The following is a 21,148-nucleotide window of genomic DNA, read 5'->3' as shown; positions in this document are numbered from 1 at the left end:
TATTATTGAGCTAATATATCCTGAAATTGGGTGGACTTCGTGGGAATGGATTATAGTGGACACTAAATGAGAAAATAATCAATTTTTATATTCCGATGATCACATAGACTTGAAAGGTGATGGGGTTGCTTGATTGCTCTTGTTTTGAAAATCTGATGTGATCTGTCTTGATTCGACAATTAATACTTCTACATCTGGATGTGATCTGTCTTGATTCACTAATAATTAATACTTCTAAATATTTTGTTCTGATTTCAACTATATACGGATAGCCAGATTAATACTCTCTAAACTTTATTAAGCACTATACAGTAAAACCTCGATAAATGAATACTCTTGGGACCAGAAAAAAATATTCGTTTAGCGAGATTATTTATTTATCGATAAATGAATATTATTCATTTATCGATAAATGAATTTTTATTCATTTAAAGATTTTTTTTATTATGTATTAGTTTTTTTATTCATTTTTAAAACCTCGATGTTCTCGAAGCAGAAGTTGAAGAATTAGAAGAAGATATCGAAGGATTAACGGATGTCATTTCTAAATTACAATATAGAAATGTGATGGACGTCGAACATCTTTTGAACTATCCTAACGAGAATAATGTCGTTATGGAATTGCCTACAGATGATGAAATTATTGAGTCTGTACTGAATGATGAGAATGATCCAGAACCAGATGATAGTAGCGTCACACAAAATGTGTCATCAAAAGAAGCATATCAAGCAGTAATTACCTTACGGAACTACTTTCTACAACACGAGCAGAATAATCCTCAAGTTTTGCTGGCGCTAGGAAAAATAAAGAATGAGATGAATTTTGGTGGGAAAAAAAAGCAAAAAACTATAGACTCATTTTTTATAAAAGAATGACTTATTGTATGAACATTGTTGCTTGAAAAAAAAATCTCTATATATTTATATATATATATATTTTTAAAATGTGATGATTATTCATTTATATTTACCTAGGGTCTTTAAGGATTTCAAGAAAATTATTCAATAATGTATTTAGCGAAATTATTCATTTAGCTTCTTAGCCCAAGTCGGGACCGGGAAAAATTATTCATTTGTCGAGGTTATTCATTTATCGAACATTCATTTATCGAGGTTTTACTTATATAATTTAAAATTCGATAACGTCATCAGTTGGATATTTATTTTGAGATTTTAAAAACAAGTATATAAATTCAAAATGTGGAAAATGCAACGAATATTCTAATCTAGCGAGTGGCTTGTTTATTATTATTATTTTTGATAGAAGTTGAAAATTTTATAAATTAATAGTAATATGTATCCTCTCCATTTGCAGATGAAACTTGTTCATTACTGCAAATACTTTGATATGATTCACATGACGACGATCGCGTGAGTTTGATGTGCTAATTGTTTCGATTAATAATTACAACTCGCTATAATTGCGCAGAAACCAGCCCACCTCCCAGTTATTAATCAATTATAAAATGTCTTCAGAGTCAATGCCTTGCTGGACAAAGTCCGTAGAATATGCTCTTTATACATTTATTTTTATGGAAAATTAATGCTCTTTACTCGTTAGGATAGATATCTTGGTCTTGGATTCTACGTTTTCTATATTTAGATCCTAGAACTAGAATCGCTGTATTTCAAATAGGGTAATCGCAAAGTACTTGCATATGCGTTATTCTAATTCTCGCTTTAATTTCACACGACTACTTCTACTTTTTTATTCGACGATTTCGGACTACATAATGGGAGGTAGTCCTCTCCCAACTCAAACAATTTTCAAAAATATATTACGATCCTGGAGAGTCAACCCCCATAATCAAGAATTATAATTTATATATATATTTGGCATGAACATTGCTTTTGACATGGAATTATAGTTTATATTAATCCTAAGATCTCCAATCATATAATATATGATCATCTTGTTAAAATTTATGCTCTAAAGCCCATAACATATTAGGCCTGCGACTAAATAAACAGTAGTCTATTGGGTTGCACAATAGATTGTCACGAATGGGTTTAGGATTAATTTGGATGACCTAAAAATTGGGTACAACACTATATATACTAGTGTTAGCCGAATTTTAGGTTTAGCCACAGAAGAGTTCTCTCAGGTAATACAACCATCCAAAACCCTAGTTACGTAGAACTAGCATTCTGCTTCTCTTTCGAGCAATCGTGTGTGTGAGTCAATAGAGAGGCGAGGTTCGATTGTCGAGCGGAGTCTAATCATCACGCAACAAGAAGAAGATATATTAAGGAGGACACTTTTGAGAAAAGCTACCAGGTTTGCGCAATTTTTCTTTGTCTTATCGTGACTATGTCGAATCAGTTGTTCCTGGATTTGTTTTATGCGATTAATATATATTTTTCGCTGCTTATATGATCATGTTTGATGATTTAATCGCATGTTAATTCCCTTCAACTGGTATCAGAGAGGTATTTGATTCGCTTAGATTCGATATGGTTTTGCGTTTTGTGTATATATGCGATATATATTGATTCTGTGTTGACTAAGAACATGATAATCGTTGTTTCACATGTTAGCTGAGATGGTTAGGATATATGATATACTATTTTCTTTGTTGTTTGCTGTGTGATAACGATTATGCAAAGTTTGTGGCGATTTAATAAGGAGAATCGTATTGATATGATCAATAAGGATTCGTTTGTTATTAAATCCTAGAATACGATTTTAGGTTTTGACCCGTATGTTGAGAACATAAATAACCGTCGAACTACTCTGCGTAGGGTGATTACGAGAGCGCTAACGATAATTTGTTTTTGTTATATGCTCACGTGATTTGCATATTTGATATGTATATGTGTTTTCCCTCGTTAAAATTTTAAGTTCTATGCAACCCAAAATTGAAACACCTATCAAGGTCATGATCATTCAGTACTGTATTGTTAAGCAAACTTTAACCGACTTATCTTGGTTAGGTAGGATGAATAATAGTGCTGCTCATATGTTTAAATTGGTTGAACTTAATTTGGTTGTCAAAAAGATTTTGAATCCAAATGCATATGATGAGATAATAACATGCTTAGACATTTGATGTCATGACCTCATAAATTTCTAAGAGTTACATTTGTTGTAATTTGTAAAGTGTTACACACTTAAATAGTATAATTGTATGTGACATGCCTTCGCTGTCTTGTGATTATATTACGTATGGATCTTAGCCCACTATATTTAATATATATTTGATATTGAGGGATATTGAATAGTGGTTTTTCATGAAAATGTTTGTTAATTTGTATATCTTATTATAGTCATGTCTGTTATGCTGTTACTGTTAACTCTGAAATGTTATTGCGATCTGTCCTTAAGAAGGACAAGCTGAAAGAAAATGGGAACAACTATTTTAATTGGATTAGGAACTTGAGAATTGTTCTCAAGCAAGAAAGTAAGTCCTATGTTCTTGATGAACCGATCCTTAAGGCCCCTGCCGAAGATACTGTGAATAATGAGCAAGAGAAGGTCTCTAAGCACACTGTCGATTCGATCGATGTTGGATGTCTCATGCGAGCCACCATGGTTCCAGAGCTTCAGAAGCATCTGGAACACATGGATGCTTATGAGATAAATGCTCACCTTGAAGAGATATTCCAACACATAGTAAGTCATGAGAGGTATGAGACTACGCAAGCTCTTTTAGCATGAAATGTCAGTGCTCATCTTTTAAAGATGAAAAGCTTGATTGAACACTTTGAAGATGAAAAGATGGAAAAGGTGTGACCTTGGAATTTATTACAGATACGATCCTTAATTCTCTCACTGATAGTCATAGTCAGTTTATTCTGAACTATGACATGAACAACATGAATAAGACTCTCGCTGAGTTGCATACGATGTTTAAGAAAGTTGAGCAAAGTGTTGTTAAGAAGCCTAAACCCCAAGTGTTATTGGTCAACAAGGAAAAGGGGATGAAGAAATCTGGTAAGCTCAAGACAAATGTTGCTGGTAAGTTTAAGGGACAAGAAAGTTGCACTAAGCCTGCTCCTAGGGAAAGGGTTCAAAGGAAGGTTTCAGTTCCCACCGCAAAGAATCCAGTCATTGGTAGAGGAGTTGTCCTCTCCACTTGGATGATTTAAAAAAGAAGAAAAATAGTAGTGACTCTTCATCTTCAGGTATTTATGTTATTAATGTTAATCTTTCTACTTCAACTTCTTAGGTATTAGATACCGAATGTGGATCTCACATTTATATAAATGTGCATGGGGTTCAAGACAAGTAGAAAGCTTAAGAAGGACGAGGTAGACCTGCGAGTCGAAAATGGAGCAAGAGTTGTTGCATTAGCCGTAGGAACCTATGAATTAATTCTACCTAACAGGCTTTTGTTAGTTTTGAACAATTGTTTTTATGTCTCTACTTTGAGTAGGAATATTATTTCCGTTACTGTTTTGGATGATGAAGGTTTTTCATTTTGTATTAAGAATAAAAGATGCTCCATTTACAGTTATGATGATTTGCTTTATTGTATTGCTGATTCATATACTGGCCTTTATGTCCTAAACATTGATGCACCTAATGTAGGTGATATATATAACCTAAGTACTAAAAAATTCAAACATAATGATTTTGAGTCCGACCTATTTATTTCATTATCATCTTGGTCATATAAACCAAAAACGCATTTCTAAGCTCCATCAAGATGAACTTTTACACTCATTTGATTATGAATCATTTGACTATTGCGAACCTTGTTTACTTGGCAAGATGACAAAACAACCTTTTACCGAAACTAGGAAAAGGGCTACTGACTTATTGGGTCTGATACATACTGATGTATGAGGACCAATAACCGTTCATGCAAGAGGTGGATATCACTACTTCATAACTTTTACAGATGATTTCAGTAGATATGCATATGTCTATTTAATGAAACATAAACATGAATCTTTTGAAATGTTAAAGATTTATCATAATGAACTGCAGAATCAACTAGGCAAAACTATTAAAATGCTTCAATCAGATCGAGGCGGTGAATACTTAAGCCAAGAGTTTATTGTTCATCTAAAGAAATGTGGAATTGTTTCACAATTGACTCCATCCGAAACACCACAATTAAATGGTGTATCTGAAAGGAGAAATCGAACTCTATTAGATATGGTTTGTCAATGATGAGCCGGGCAGATCTCCCATTATTATTTTGGGGTTATGCATTGGAAACTGCAGCTTATACCTTGAATCGAGTTCCAACGAAAGCGGTTAAGAAAACTCCACATGAGATGTGGACGGGCAACAAACCTTGTTTGTCATTTCTTAAGGTTTAGGGTTGTGAATTATGCCAAATGACCAACTAGTGATAAGCTAGCAGCCAGATCTGAAAAATGTCTATTTGTGGGATATCCTAAGAGTATTAGGGGATACTATTTCTACATTCCTTCACAGAATAAAGTGTTTATATCTCAGAAAGCTTTCTTTTTAAAAAAAGAATTTATGTCTAAAGAAAATAGTGAGAGCACAGTGAACCTTCAAGAGTTTCGAGAGTCACAAGAAGATTTAGAACCACAAACAGACCAACCGTCTTTGAAAGAATCACAATGTACTCCACAAGTGGTTGTGGTGTCCACTCAACAACCTTCATAAGATACACAAGGAGTTGTGGTGCCTAAACAAAACCATGAACTGGATGTTCCATTTGAACAAGAACCACAAATAGTTGGAGAATCTGTTATGGAAGATGAACAAGAGCCACAAGAAGTTGCGAAACCTGTTCAAGAAGCACAAGTACGCAGAAATTCCGGTAGGATGCGATGTTTGCCTTCTAGGTATACTCTCCTAGTAACGCATGATAGTGATGTTTTACTCATAGATCAAGATGAGCTTGAATCCTATCAAGAAGTTGTGTTGAGTCCAGACTCTGAGAAATGGCAAAGTGCCATGAAATCAATCCATGTATGACAATCAAGTTTGGAACTTGATTGATGCTCCCGAAGGCGTAAAAACCATCGGATGCAAGTGGGTCTTTAAGAAGAAAACTGATATGGATGGCAATGTACAAACTTATAAAGTAAGACTTGTTGGTAAAGATTTCAAATAGACTCATGGTATTGATTATGATGAAACCTTTTCACCAGTCGCTATGCTTAAATCCATAAGGATTTTCTTAGCCATTGTTGCATACTATGATTATGAGATATGGCAGATGGATGTTAAGACTGCTTTTCTTAATGGAAACTTACTTGAGGATGTGTATATGACACAACCTGAGGGTTTTCATCCATCTTGAGAATTCTAGAAAGATTTGCAAACTTTAGAGATCCATTTATGGATTAAAGCAAGCATCTCGGAGTTGGAATCTTCGTTTTGATGAAGCGGTCAAACAGTTTGGGTTTATTCAAAATGTAGATGAACCTTATGTATACAAGAAGGTTAGTGGGAGCGTTATAATTTTCCTTATCCTATATGTTGATGACATATTACTAATTAGAAACGACACTCCTAGCTTGAAGAATGTCAAAATATGGTTAGGGACATGTTTTTCAATGAAAGACTTAGGCGAGGCAGCCTATATCGTTGGGATAAAGATTTATAGAGATAGATCGAAAAGACTTATTGGTCTGAGTCAAAGTACTTACATTGACAAAGTGCTGAAGAGGTTCAATATGCAAGGCTCTGAGAGAAGTTTCTTGCCTATGGCTCATGGCATTCATCTTAGCAAGAAGCAATGTCCTAAGACATCTGATGAGCGTGAACGCATGAGTAAGATCCCGTATGCCTCGACTATTGGATCTATGATGTATGCAATGATTTGTATTCGACCAGATATCTCGTTTGCTTTAAGTATGACAAGTAGGCATAAGAAAGATCTCGATGAATGTCACTGGACAACAGTCAAGAACATTCTTAAGTATTTAAGAAAGTCAAAAGATGCATTCTTAGTCTATGAAGGTTTGGAAGAAGACTTGGTTGTAAAGGGTTACACTGACGCTAGCTTCCAAACTAACATAGATGATTCGTATATAGCGGCATCTGATGCAGGTAAGGAAGCGGTGTGGATAAAGAAGTTTATCACTGAGCTAGGAATAGTTCCTAGCATAGAAGGTCCTTTAGTCCTTTATTGTGATAATAATGGTGCTATTGCACAAGCTAAAGAACTTAGATCACACCAGCGGTCCAAACACATACTCAGACGTTAGCACCTCGTTCTTCGAGAGATTATTGAAAGAGGAGACATCAAGATATGTTGGATTCCGACAAATGACAATACAGCTGATCCACTAACAAAGCCTCTTCACCAAGGGCAACATGGTTTGCATACAAGGACAATGGATATTAGATATACATGATTGAGCATACTGTGAATAGAAGATTGTTAGTGATCATGTTTTATGCCGATAAAGATTTTATTGTTTTGTTACATTTCCATTAATAAAGAGTTTTATTACTTTTATTATTATTATTATTATTATTATTATTATTATTATTATATTTGTTTGCATGTTACATATATAATATGTCCCGAGTTGGTCATTCATAATATGATTATGAACGACACAATATTAGTACAAGTTTGATTGCTAATTATGTGTACGGTACAGATCAAATAAATAGGTATATGTTAGAGAACAATATACTGGACTACCCACTAATAAGATTACTGCATGTTGACGTCATTAGTAATTTTCGTGATAGTTGTATTTGTTAATCCTTAAACCTGAGTATATCATAGTTCTTACATAAAAATTGTTATGTTTTGACATATTCAAACGTCATCTTTAACCAGATGATAATATTTGCCATAAATTTAATAATTTAATACAAATAATTATATTATTATATAATTTTATGTATGATATATTTAAATTATTATTTTTTAAGGTACGAATTTTCCGTATAACGGACAAACATCGACTTGTTTTTAAATCTAAAATACAATCGGGGCATATCATTGAGCACAATTTCTACGCTTCATAGTTAAACTATTCATTTAATGTTTCCGAACAAAAAGATAATCAAAGTTTATGCTTCATTCACATTCTCTTTTAAGTCATCCTCTTTAAATACCCTTAAATTAGTTTCTCACATATCTCTTTATTGTAATTAATAAGCCCGACTTGATCACACCATTAATTAAATTCTCCTAATGGCATCCATAGTCAACGAAAAACCAGTTGTGATAATCACAGGGTGTTCCGTTGGGGGTATTGGCCACGAGCTGGCACGTGCTTTCGCAAATAAAGGGTGCTCCGTCGCGGCCACGGCTAGGTCTATGAAAGCTATGGCGGATTTCGAACACGATCCGAGGTTCTTTTTGCAAGAACTGGACGTCATATCGGACAAAAGTGTGGAAAGTGTGGTGTCCAACGTGGTGGAGAAGTTCGGAAGGATCGATATTCTGGTCAACAATGCCGGAGTCCAGTGTGTGGGCCCGCTTGCCGAAATCCCTTTGTCTCAAGTTCAGAATACTTTCAATACTAATGTTTTTGGTAATCGATCTTTTCTTCCCTCATGATCGATGTCTACGTACTAGCTAGATCTAATATAGTTAAATAACAGTTAACGACATGTAATTAATTAGTTAATTATGTAATTAATTAGTATGATTGTAGGGCCAATGAGGATGATTCAAGCAGTGGTTCCTCACATGGCAGAAAGGAGGAGTGGCAAAGTTGTGAATATTGGAAGTATAGGTGCATTGGCTCCAGGACCATGGGGTGGAACTTATAATGCTTCTAAAGCTGCTGTCCATTCTCTCACTGATAGTTTAAGGTATTATATATATCTTTCATAATCCTATATATATATTTAATTTGCATATATAATTAAGAATTAATATTACAAAATAGTATTTTAGTCAATATTTAGTAGGGCGAATTTTGGCACAATTACAAAGAGAATGCTGCGTACTACGATATCCCTCCCCATATCTCCAAAGCGAGGAACCTTAACAACCGAGTTTTTTTTTATCTAGCACACGTTTAAGATTCATGGATTATATAGTAGGTCAATCGCATTTTATCATGTTAATATGCGAGTGCATGATTATTGTACAATAGCTGGTATAAGATACCCGATTTCTGGACGGCCAACATTTAAATTTTGCATGAATATATAATACTAAAGCTACGTACAACATAGTTGAATAAGTGAAAAATGTTTGAATAATTTATTTATATATGTAGATTTGAACTGAACCTTTTGGGGATACAAGTGACAAACGTAGTCCCAGGAGTAATCAGATCAAACATAGGACCATCTGCGGCGAACAATTACAAAACGATGCCGGATTGGAAGTTGTACAAGGACTTCAAAGACCTAATTCAGAAGAGAGTGGAGTTCATTGCGACCACAAAAGCAACTCCAGCCGACGTATTCGCACAAGATACTGTAGCTGTCGTTTTAAAAGAGAAATCGCCAGCATGGTACTCGTCTGGTAATTACTCAACTATCATGGCGATCATGTACCATTTGCCAATCTTTGTCAAAGATTTCCTCATCGGCAGAGCCATGCACGCTCACAAATGATATCATTTTATTTACCAGAGGATTTCCTTCATCACATATGGTTAATGAATTACTAATAAAAATCTAGCTTGTACTACTTGTTTTAGTTACATTTTTCTGTAACCTTAACTTTACATTAATTAAATAAAACAAGATTCGTGCTAATAATAATCAAGGATATAGGATTTGGCTAATAGCTGGAGATCCTGGAAATATGGCTGGTGGATCAATTGATCTCTCCTAATTCTATTCAAAAATGAAAGTGAGATGATCATCTCATATATTATATGATTGGAGATCGATCCTAGACTTTAGGCTAATACAAACCTGTGGCTTTAGGCTTTAGGCTTTAGCCACGGACATCTACTAATATAAACCTCCTAGTATAATTCCATGTCAAAAGCAATGTTCATACATATATATATATATAAACTATAATTCTGATTTAAGTAGATGTAGTCGTATGAAATTAAAGCGAGAATTAGAATAGGGCATAATATGCAAGTACTTTGCGATTATTTGAATTACAGTGATTCTCGTTCTAGGATCTAAATCTAGAAAACGGAGAATCCAAGACCAGGATATCTATCCTAACGAGTATAGAGCATTAATTTTCCATAAAAATAAATAAATAAAGAGCATATTCTATACGGAACTAGTCCAGCAAGGCATTGACTCGGAGGACATTTTGTAAGTTTTCTCCGTAAGTTTTCTCATAAATTGATTAATAACAGGGAGTTGGGCTGGTTTCTGCGCAATTATAACGAGTTGTAATTATTGATAGAAACAAATAAAAACACAACAAACTCACGCGATCGTCGTCTTCTGAATCATATCAAAGTATTTGCAATAAAATAACGAACAAGTTTGATATGCAAATGGAGAATACATATAACTACTCCCTCCGTATCTCAAGGTTTTTTAACCTTTTCATTTATCTCAAAATAAATGAATTTCATGTTTATTTTATATCAAAATATGTTTAATAATTTAAAAATTATGTCGAGATGAAAGAATATTAATTAATAAACTTTTCAACTTCAATAAAAAAATAAACAAGCCACTAGCTAGATTAGAATATGCGTTACAGTTTTCATATTGTGAAAACTCGTCCGTTGGACAGAAAATTCGTACCTTAAAAAATTAATAATTTAAATGTATATCATATAAAATATTATATAATAGTTATTTGTATTAAACATTATTAAATCTATATAAAATATTATATCAAAAGAGAATTATTTTAACTTTATATCAGTTATTATTATTTTTATTTAATTTTAAAATCTACAATTCTATTAAATTTAATTTTTTTTCAAAAATAATAAACATAAAATAATAAACATAGTAAAAGGTAAATGTTATATATCAAGATTTGATTTCATAATAAAATTTATAATTGCATCTAATCAATTTAGTTGTTCCAATTATTTAAAAAATAATATATGCCGATTTTAATTAAGAATAAAAAAAAATATAACGAATTTTTTTGAGGTATAATAGTTTAATGAAAAAATTAGAAAAAAAATACTACCTACGTCCCAAAAAAATAGATGCAAATTTTTACATGCAATTTGTATTGAAAAATTTGCATCTATTTTGGGACGGAGGTCGTAATATATATTATAATTTAATTAGGAATATTTTTTTTAATAATGCGCCCATTTAAATAGAAAAAATAAAATATGTCCGTTTTAATTAGAATAGAAAAAAAATATATGAATTTTATTAGTTAGCAATAATTTTTTAAATAATAGATAGGAAATTGATTAGGAATAAAATTATTATATTAGAAAAAAATAATTGGCAGAATTTTATTAGAAATCATTATGTTATTATAGTGTTTTGATTTCCTAATTAGAATAAGAAAAAAATAATATCATTGATTTAAAATTATAACTTGAAATTTAATTAAACTCAAAATTCTAAAATACATGTGTCAAATTACTGTACAGTCATAAAACTCCATATGTCAGATGTTGATTCGATAATTGAATTTGTAATTAAAACACATTTAAAATTAGAAAAATCTCGCTATTATATATAAGACATACTTGTTTTAAAATCTCAAAATAAACATCCAACTGATGACATTATTGAATTTTAAATTTTATAGCGCTTCGTATATAGTTGAAATGAGAACAAAATATTTTGAAGTATTAATTATTGAATCAAGACAGATCACATTCAGATTTAGAAGTATTAATTAGTGAATATTGAATCAAGACACACATTCAAATTTTATTGAATCAAGACAGATCACATTCAAATTTTTAGCACAAGAGCAACCAAGCAACCCCATCACCTTTCAAGTCTACGTGATCATCTCGGAAAATAAAAATTGATCATTTTCTCATTCAGTGTCCACTATAATCCATTCCCAGAAGTCCACCCAATTTCAGGATATACTAGCTCAATAAGAATGGAGTATAGTGGAGTAACCAGAAAGAAACCAGTAGTGCTAGCTCAAGTGTTTGCCGCCAGCGATTGTAGAGTGGTGGCGACGGCGTGTAGGTCATTGCAATCCATGGCGGACCTCAACACAAACCCTCGATTTTTTTTACAAGAGTTTGATGTGTTATTGGAGGAAAATGTTCGTATTCTCGCCTCTAATGTTGAAAGCCATGGCGGACACTTCCAACATGATCCGATGGAGGTTCTTCTTGCGGATTTAGCTAATCCTAATTCTATTTTAAAATTAAAGTGAGAATATGGTATACTCCCTCCGATCCAAAAAAAATCACATACTTTATGTGACACTCCCTATATGACTGGAGAGATCCGAGAATTAAAAAATTATAATTATAAATTCTTTTTAAACTTAATTAATGTAGATCATTAGATAATCGGGACCTGTTGGCCTAGTGGTTATTTGGATGGATTCTTACCTTGGAGGTCATGGGGTCGACTTTCCAGGATTGCAATTTGTTCAATGAAAAAATGTACAGTAGATGTATAAAAAAATTAGAGCAAGAACTGGAAAATGGCATATGGGAGTGATCTATAACGGAGTATTTCATGAAGTATTTCCAAATTACGGTAATTAATTGTAGGATCTAAGTCAAAGAAATCTCTAATCCTATACTATACCCTAATGCGGCATCGATCGACTATCAGGGACAAACATAATATGAATCTTTCTTTTAAGTACGTACATTATTGCTCGTGAATCATGAGAAACCATATGTAATGTAAATGTGTAGGAGCATATATATATAATTCTAGCATTTAATTATGTATTACGTACACGTAAAATGTCTGGTATTATTAATTTGTGAATCAAGACTGATGATCATAACATTTAAATTTTCAGCACAAGAGTACGTAATCGGAAAATAAATAGATTATTTTCTCATTTAATATCCAGTACATGATTGCACTATAAATTCGTTTCCATGAACTCAATTAGCTTCATCGATCCAATTTCAGGATAAATCCTTAGCTCAATATATAATAATGAAGTTTAATGTTAGTGACCCAAAACCAGTAGTGATAATCGTAGACTATAGTTATTTTTCAAACCTTATTATTATGGAGGTTATTGAAAATTTAATGGCTTCACTGAAAAGCAAGAAGAAAATTGAGGAAAAGAAGAGCACATTTGAAGTTACAATTTGTTAAAACGGTGGCTGATAGAATGTTGAAGAAACTGGGAACTGTACTGGAAACAGAGTTGTTCAAGGTGTCAATAGTGCCAAGAGGAAAGTTTGAGGACTCTGATGAAAGGCGGAAGAAAATTTCTGTTTTGAACTTATCAGCTGACGAGGTCCAAAATAAAGACAATTCCGAGTATGGGGGGCACAATGTAAACAAAGAAAAACTTGAGGTGTGTACTGAGCAAGCGTATAGAGCAAACCGAATCAGTGCATCAGATTACAAGATCAATAATCTTGTTAAAAACCATGAGATTGACGGAGATCAATTCCATGAATTGATCGGGAAAGAAGATGCTGTCAAAGGCAAAACTCATCCCAGTTATGAAACTCGAGACAATGCCGGTTATGTATCAAAAATTGGTGAAAAACAATTTCTGGTTCATTGGACCGACGGTCCAACAGGGAAAGAAGTTGTTAATTTGATTAACAAAACTCATCCCAGTCCTAACTTAAACAAAATTGACGAGAATTACTGTAAGATTAACCATTGTGATGAGTTAATTGGGAAAGAAGTTGGCATTCATGTCAAAACTCATCCCAGATTGAAACTAAATCAAGAAATTGATTTGATTAATGTATTTGACGGAACCGGGATCATTGGTGGCATTAAACCGGTTGAGACAGAAGTCGATTTGAAGACCGAAACTCATCTCAGCGTGCAACTTAATGTAATTGACGATCAAACCAGTTCGTACTTGTATGATAAAAACGAACCGAATCAATTAGAATGTAGAGATTTAATTGACTGGTCCAGGGGTCAAATGGAAGTCAACACGCACAGAGAAAGGAGAGACGACGAGCATCCACCGGGAAATTGATCAGATAAATCAACTCGGCGGACAACAGAACCATGGGGGTTTCACTCCTGATCATCTTAAGTTCCGATATCGGCGTGTTAATTTGTGAGTATTTCATCAGTCTTACATTAGAGTTTATCTAGGTCGACTCGTCTTGAATCAAATTAGAATGAAACTACGATGCATAAGTCTTTGTGGGTTTTGTTAGCAATGCTGTCAGGAGTAGATATCGGCTATTTAATTTATGTTTCATTCAAGTCTTAGTAATTAGGGTTCATCAGTCTGTAGGTAAATTAGGATTTTCTGCGTCTTAAATTTATTTTTTGAATTGTTGTTACATTAATGCTAACTCAAGGTAGAGAGACACTTTAAGCGTCAATGTCAAATGAAACAGTCGACCTGTGACTTGTTCATTTGACTGTGTCAAGAGCACGTCATAGTCCAATGATGATTGCCCTGTTAGACGCGTCTTATTTTGTGAGAATAACCCGAAGAACTTGTGTGAATGCTTTCTCAACTACTGCTGTCAAGAAATAAGGGATACAAATGTTGTAAAAATGTTAGCTTGGTGAAGAAGAAACTCAACACTCTGAAAATCTGAACACGTGAAGAATGGAAGTTTTTGTTGAAGATCTCTTGCATGTTTCCGAGAAGAAGACGACAATGGCATCTTTAGTGGAGGATCAGAAGAGTAGTAACAGAGCTGCATTTACCATGCTTGTTTTTCGTTTTTAACTAAAAGTTAATTCTGACGGCTTGTGACAGAAAAAGGATATCATGCTTTATGTCCTTTTCATTTCCGAGACATTGGTTCTCTTGTCTAATGGTAGAACGCCAGCTGGTGGCATGTTAGGACAAATTAAAATAGGGTTTTGTAGAATGCTAGTATAAATATGCTTCTAAGCAGCCGGAAAAACTAATGAAAGAAAAAAAAAGCAAAATTTTATTCAATATCTCTGTTTTACAGTCGAATCTCTATTTTACATTACTGTTTGCAGCTTTCTCTTCTTTAATCTTCTTCCTTACAGGTTTAATACTTGATAATGAAGTTAGGAATTGCTCCTAGAGGTAGTTATTAAAGCCTTTCTCACTACAAAAAAATTAGATTAGGATAGTTAAGTTTGTGGTCTGGTTTTGAGTATTTCAGTCACTGTCTTGCCAGAAAATAGACTTCCGATGAAGTTATTCCATTTACTGCAACTACTGCTTTTCTACACTAATCATAGGATGTTCGTAGGGAGGTATCGGCCACGCACTTGCTCGAGCGTTTGCAGCCAGCGATTGTAGGGTGGTGGCGACGGCCAGGTCACTCAAATCCATGTCGGACCTCGAACACGACCCTAGATTTCTCTTACAAGAACTCGACGTGTTATCTGACGAGAGCATTACAAATATAGTATCGAATGTTGTTGAAAAGTTTGGGAAGATCGATGTTTTGGTCAACAATGCTGGCGTATTGTGTGTGGCTCCTGTAGCAGAAGTCCCGTTATCGACCGTTGAAAACACTTTCAATACCAATGTTTTCGGTAATGTATTTTAATTCTAGCAATTTATGCAAGTTTAATTTGGAAATACCTCATGAAGGATTCGTTTGATAATAAGGATTGGATTGGACTATTTAATTTAATCCAGTATTTAATAGAAAAAAGTAGGAATGGATTGGACTAACAAATTAGTCTCATGAACTCTTTTGTTGTTAAAATTTAGTCCAGCCGAAAAGGATGGATTGGACTAACAAATCAGTCTCATGAACTCCTTTGTTGTTAAAATTTAGTCCAGCCTAAAAGCATGGAATTGGGCTGGATTAACATCATTTTTACCTCTGTGTCCTTGTCTTTTTTAAGATATTACAAGGAGACTTTAACCCTAATTATCCAATCAAATGGCCCCGAGGCACAGATCCGCTCCGTCGACATACATAACAGCGGCGCTGATTCTAACAGAGCCGCTCGAGAAGGCGACGCTGCCGGCAAAGCCCTTGTCCATCACCGAACTGTCGCCGGCGTCGATTGCAGGGATCACACCTCCGATTCGCTTATCCATGAGTCACCGACGCGCGTACTCCGAAACGGCTGCCGGAAAAGCCTATCCTAACTACGAAGCAATTCCATGTGACCAATTCGAAGTGGCGTTTCAAACAGTGGAGCTCTGGATCGCGGGAAGAGTTGTTTTTCTGATCGAAATTTCACTCGACGGTCCGATTCCTCAAAGTTACGATCCCCACCTTCGTCACCATCTCCACACCATCGGCGAGGTTCAATTACCGGTCAGTCGCTATCTATTGGTAAATTGAGGAAGACAAACATGGTCCATCACTGTCTATTGGTATATTAAAGAAGACAAAAATGACGTTCTTCGTTTTGTTGAAGAAGATGGAGAGAATAAGAATAGCTTAAGCTATTATTATTATATTAATTAATAAAATCGGAAATTTAAAATATATGTTTTACAAAAATGGCTTCTGAGATGATGTACAGATGATCATATTTAAATAATTTAATTTTATCAAAATCAAAACTGTATTTATCACAAGAAAAATGAGAGGTTTTTGTCCATAATGGGTATATTAGTATTTTGCATCTTGTCTAATCCAATCCAGTCTATTGTATATCAAACATGGAATTGGATAAAAATGAATCCATTCCAATTAAATCTAATTCAATCCATTTCAATTTGACTATCAAACGGAGTTTTATGATTTAAAAATCTCCCACTTTTACCAACTAATGGTTCAATATTTCTTCTATTGAGAGTTTGGGATTCGACTCCTACGTGCAGGAGTAAATGGATAGATTATGTATTAGGATATATTAAAAAAGAAAATTGAAAGCGCAGAGAGATGTATATATATACTCATAAATTATTGGAGAAATTTTTTATTATTCTTTTTTTCCTACTCTATCATTATTAGGATTGAAATTTTATCAACGTATTTAATTACTACTTCCGTCTTAAAATATGTGATGTTTTGATTTTTTATTTATAACATAGACATGCTAAGGATGGTGCAAGAAGTTGTTCCACACATGGTCTCTAGAAAACAAGAAAAGATTGTGAATATTGGAAGTGTTTCGGTAATGGCTCCTGGTCCGTGGGCTGGTGTTTATACTGCATCCAAAACTGTCGTTCATGCACTCACTTATTCCATGAGATTAAATATTATTAATACATGTTTTTTAAGTTTTTTAAAATATATTTTTAAAAAAATATATATATTTATTAATATTAATTAAATATATTTTTTTAAATATATATATAAAAAAAAGTTAAAAAAAATATATTACCAATGGTAATTTGTTCTTGTTATCCTAATGAAAAATACTTTCATAAGTTTTTGCTTAATTAATTATATAAAACATACCTTTCAAATATATATATATATAACATATGATCATTTTAGTATTCAGATTTCTCAAATATGGTATAATTAATTAATTATAATAATAGAAAGAAAAATACAACTCTCTCCGATTCGCTTTAAGTTTCGTGTGATGCAATTTGATTTGGTCCACTTCAAGTGTCGTTTTATGAAATCCATGTATATTTAAGCTATTTTTTTCAGTCTTACTCTTATATATATATATATATATTAATTTCAATAATTACTCTATTTTCATAAACACTTATTGTTTTGGAATAATAAATTATTGGCAGACATGTAATTTTCACATCATTAATTATCTTTTTTAAGATTCGTCAATTTTTATCACGCGATACTTAAAGTGGATTAGAAATAATATATTTTCTTGATACAAGAGACAAACCGAAATACAAAAGAGTCAAGAGGGAGTATATAACATACGTGGCACAAAATTCAATTGGGAGTTGCAACAATTAATTTTTAATTAGTCATTTTTTACATTAACATTTAGGTGGGTCCGTCCGTTGGACGGAAAGTCTGTACCTTTAAAAAATAATAATTTAAATATATATTATATAAAAATTATATAATAATTATTTTTATTAAATATTATTAAATTTATGTAAAATATTATATTAAAATAAAATTATTTTAACTTTATATCAGTTATAATTATTTTGATTTGATTTTAAAATCTACAATCCTGTCAAATTTAAAATTTATTTTGTTTTGAAAAATAATAAACATAGCAAAAGATAAAAATTATATATCAAGATTTGATTTCATAATAAAATTTATAATTGCATCTAATATATATTTTTTTTTATAATTATCTAATCAATTTAGTTGTTCCTATTGTTCGAAACTAATATATGCCCATTTTATTTAAAAATAGGAAAAAAATATAATCGAATTTTATGAGGAATAATAATTTAATGAAAAAAAATTTAAAAATAATATATATTATAATTTAAAATTAAAATTCTTGTTATTTTCTATAAAATATCCAAAATGAACATGCAGATTGGAATTGAAGTACTTGGTGTAGATGTGATTAATGTTGTTCCTGGAGCTATGTTTATTATACAAGCCATGGGAATACTGCTGCTAACAAGATCCCTCATGAGTGGAAATTATACAAGCCATTTGAAGATGTAATACGAGAGATTAGTGCACACTTCTCGCAAAATACCAAATCTACCCCTGCTGACGTGCTCGCGAAGGAAACAGTATCAGCTGCGCTCAGGAAGAAGCCAGCACCGTGGATCTCATCTGGTCGTTATTCTACCTTGATGGCAATATTGTACCATATGCCTATTTTTATCAAGGATTATATCTTAATGAGAAAATTTGCACAATTAGGTTGAAGTTCTAATTACTCCCAGCATTATATTTTATTCATGTGGCCTTAATTGTGTTTGTGGTAATTAATCATGTGGTCCAGCTGCAACCTAATTGCAAGGTTAGAGCCACTTATAAATAAGGGTGCCTTTCCTACGCTATATATTCATGCGTCTTGATCATGTTTGGTCTAGTATTTTATGTTTTTTCGTAAGTGGTTAAATATTACTCCCTCCGTATATTAATAGGTGACGTTTTTAGTGTTTTTTTTGTCTTTAAATAATTAACGTTTTGAGAGTATCAATGCATTTTTTCACATTTTTATCTCTCCACTAACTTTACAACACATACAATTATTAATTTAATTGGAAAAGAAAAAGATTAAAATTATAAAATAAAGATAATTTTTATATTAGGATTAATGATATTGATATGCGTAAAAAATTCAAATATCTCAATTATTCAAATACTATATTTTTTAAAAAAATTCTAAAATTATATATATATATTTTTAAAGTTTTCTAAAGTTATATTTACATTAATGTTACCAAGTACTTCTAATTTGTTTCTTCTCTCCGATAAATAATTTGGATTTCTCAAGAGTAGATACTTAGAGTGGGGCCCGCGTATTGCGCCGGATTTTAATATGTTTTTCAAGATAATTTTAATGATTTTAAAAAAAAAATGAATACATTTTATTCAAATGGAGTAGTATAAAAGAAGTTGATCAATTATAGTAAAAACTAAAATATATATAACTTTTTAAATGAGTTTCAAGGTCTCATTATTTATTAAAATTTCCAAGGTCCTCATTATTGATTAAAACTGAGTTTTAAGGTCTTAATGAAAATCTTATAATTATAAAAAATACTTTTTTTTATTTAATATTCCAACAAAATTCGATTCTTTCAATTTTTTTAGACTCTTAACCGTTAGAGCATGATCTACTAAATTAAATAGAACGTAAATAATGGAACGTAAATAATGAAAGTTTGATGACTTTATCACATCGTGGATAAAAAATATTATACCTCACATTTTCAAGTTTCATTGTGAATATTACAAACATGGCTTCACTGAATCGAATGTACTGATGTAAAAATCCTGTTGGATAAAAATGATTATGAAATTCAACACATGATAAATATGTAATTGGTATTGTTTTAGAATTTTAGAATATTTTTATTGGTTGGATAAATTTAAAATTTAGATTAATAGACCAATTAATTTAAATTAATTTGTCAATTATGGACTGATTTTTACCTATAAATACCAGCTCATTCATCCATAAGAATTATTTCAAAAACTTCGAAACTACTGTGTCATAGTGTCTAAAAATCATCTTTGTATTTTTTAAGTGTCCGAGAGTGTTTGGCAATTTAATTTCAAGGACTTTTCTCCAGCAAATGCAATTGTTCGAAAGATAACTTCGTTGTACCCTGGGAGCTAACTGCTATATACGTTTTGCACTGAATAGTGTGACAATCACAGCTTAAAGAAAGCGACTCCATAATCGTGTCTCGGTTTAGTATCACTTTCCTTTCGTTATTTAAATTCCTGATGATCAAATCACTCATTATGATTTAATGTTGGTTGCTGCGTGTTCACATGCTCTTATAAGTATCATACTGTTGTTACGTATTATAATTTCATCTTGACTGCTAATTAATTAACTACTTCATCGTATTATATGTATGATATATATATATATTATAATTTCATCTTGGCTGCTGCAGTACTAAATTAATTTGTTTAGATCAATTCGTTTGTCATCTGTTTAAATTTCAGATAGTGTAATACTTTCAATATTTTATTTGATCCAATCAATACTATCTGTATCTGCTAATGCATATACTATGTATTAATTGTTCATGGAAAATTCAGTAACTACGTACGTTTCAAGTGTTATAGCTTATTATATCAGTTTGCAATTCAATTTTAATATCAATTAATTCCAACAATCTTAAGTTGTGATTAATTCAAATGTTATAGCTTATTATTGAGTTTTTCTCGAGTGCAGAAAAAAAATTAAGTTCAAGATGTCTTTGTCACCTTCCAAGAACACTTCTGGTTCCAATTGGCTTCTAAAGATGTGGTTGGTGCATCGGTGGGTATGAAATTTTTATCGGGACAACTGGGCTATGTTCCGCCTTATGCTCAAGGGGAAAAGCCAAGTCAATTCAAGGAGATTGACTATAAAACGTTGGTACCAAAAGATGCTCTTTTACATAAACACGTTGGATTTTGCATCGTACTTGAGAGATGATCCTCCGGTTCTTGGTGAGACGCCTACGGATGAGGATGATGGTGATTCTGACTCCAATTTGATGGAGGACCATCCAACATCAACTTATATTCTATCAATCTCCTTGTCAAACCTTTCGGTTTCTACAACTCCATATGATATATCGAAGAAGAGAAGATCCAGCTCATTTCAGCTCAAGAGAAGCTCCCTCAGCTCGATCCAGCTCAAGAGAAAATCCCTCAGCTCATTCCAGCTCACAAGAAGCTACCCCAGCTCGATCCAGCTCAAAAAGAAAACCCC

General features: G+C 32.5%; 1 protein-coding gene and 1 pseudogene across 1 annotated transcript; both read left to right on the top strand.

The window, feature by feature from the left end:
- Positions 1-8,087: 8,087 nt before the first annotated feature.
- Positions 8,088-9,469, top strand: LOC139884632 (short-chain dehydrogenase RED1-like). Its single transcript, XM_071868645.1, has 3 exons — positions 8,088-8,430; positions 8,554-8,713; positions 9,127-9,469. The coding sequence occupies exons 1-3, from the start codon at positions 8,088-8,090 to the stop codon at positions 9,467-9,469; spliced, it is 846 nt and encodes a 281-aa protein (XP_071724746.1).
- Positions 9,470-14,513: 5,044 nt separating this feature from the next.
- On the top strand, positions 14,514-18,629 carry LOC139884629 (uncharacterized; annotated as a pseudogene).
- Positions 18,630-21,148: the final 2,519 nt, after the last annotated feature.

Source organism: Rutidosis leptorrhynchoides, unplaced genomic scaffold (genome assembly GCF_046630445.1).
Source record: "Rutidosis leptorrhynchoides isolate AG116_Rl617_1_P2 unplaced genomic scaffold, CSIRO_AGI_Rlap_v1 contig579, whole genome shotgun sequence".
Lineage (NCBI taxonomy): Eukaryota > Viridiplantae > Streptophyta > Magnoliopsida > Asterales > Asteraceae > Rutidosis > Rutidosis leptorrhynchoides.
The sequence above is the reverse complement of the archived record's forward strand: the minus strand, read 5'-3'. Positions and strand labels throughout refer to the sequence as shown.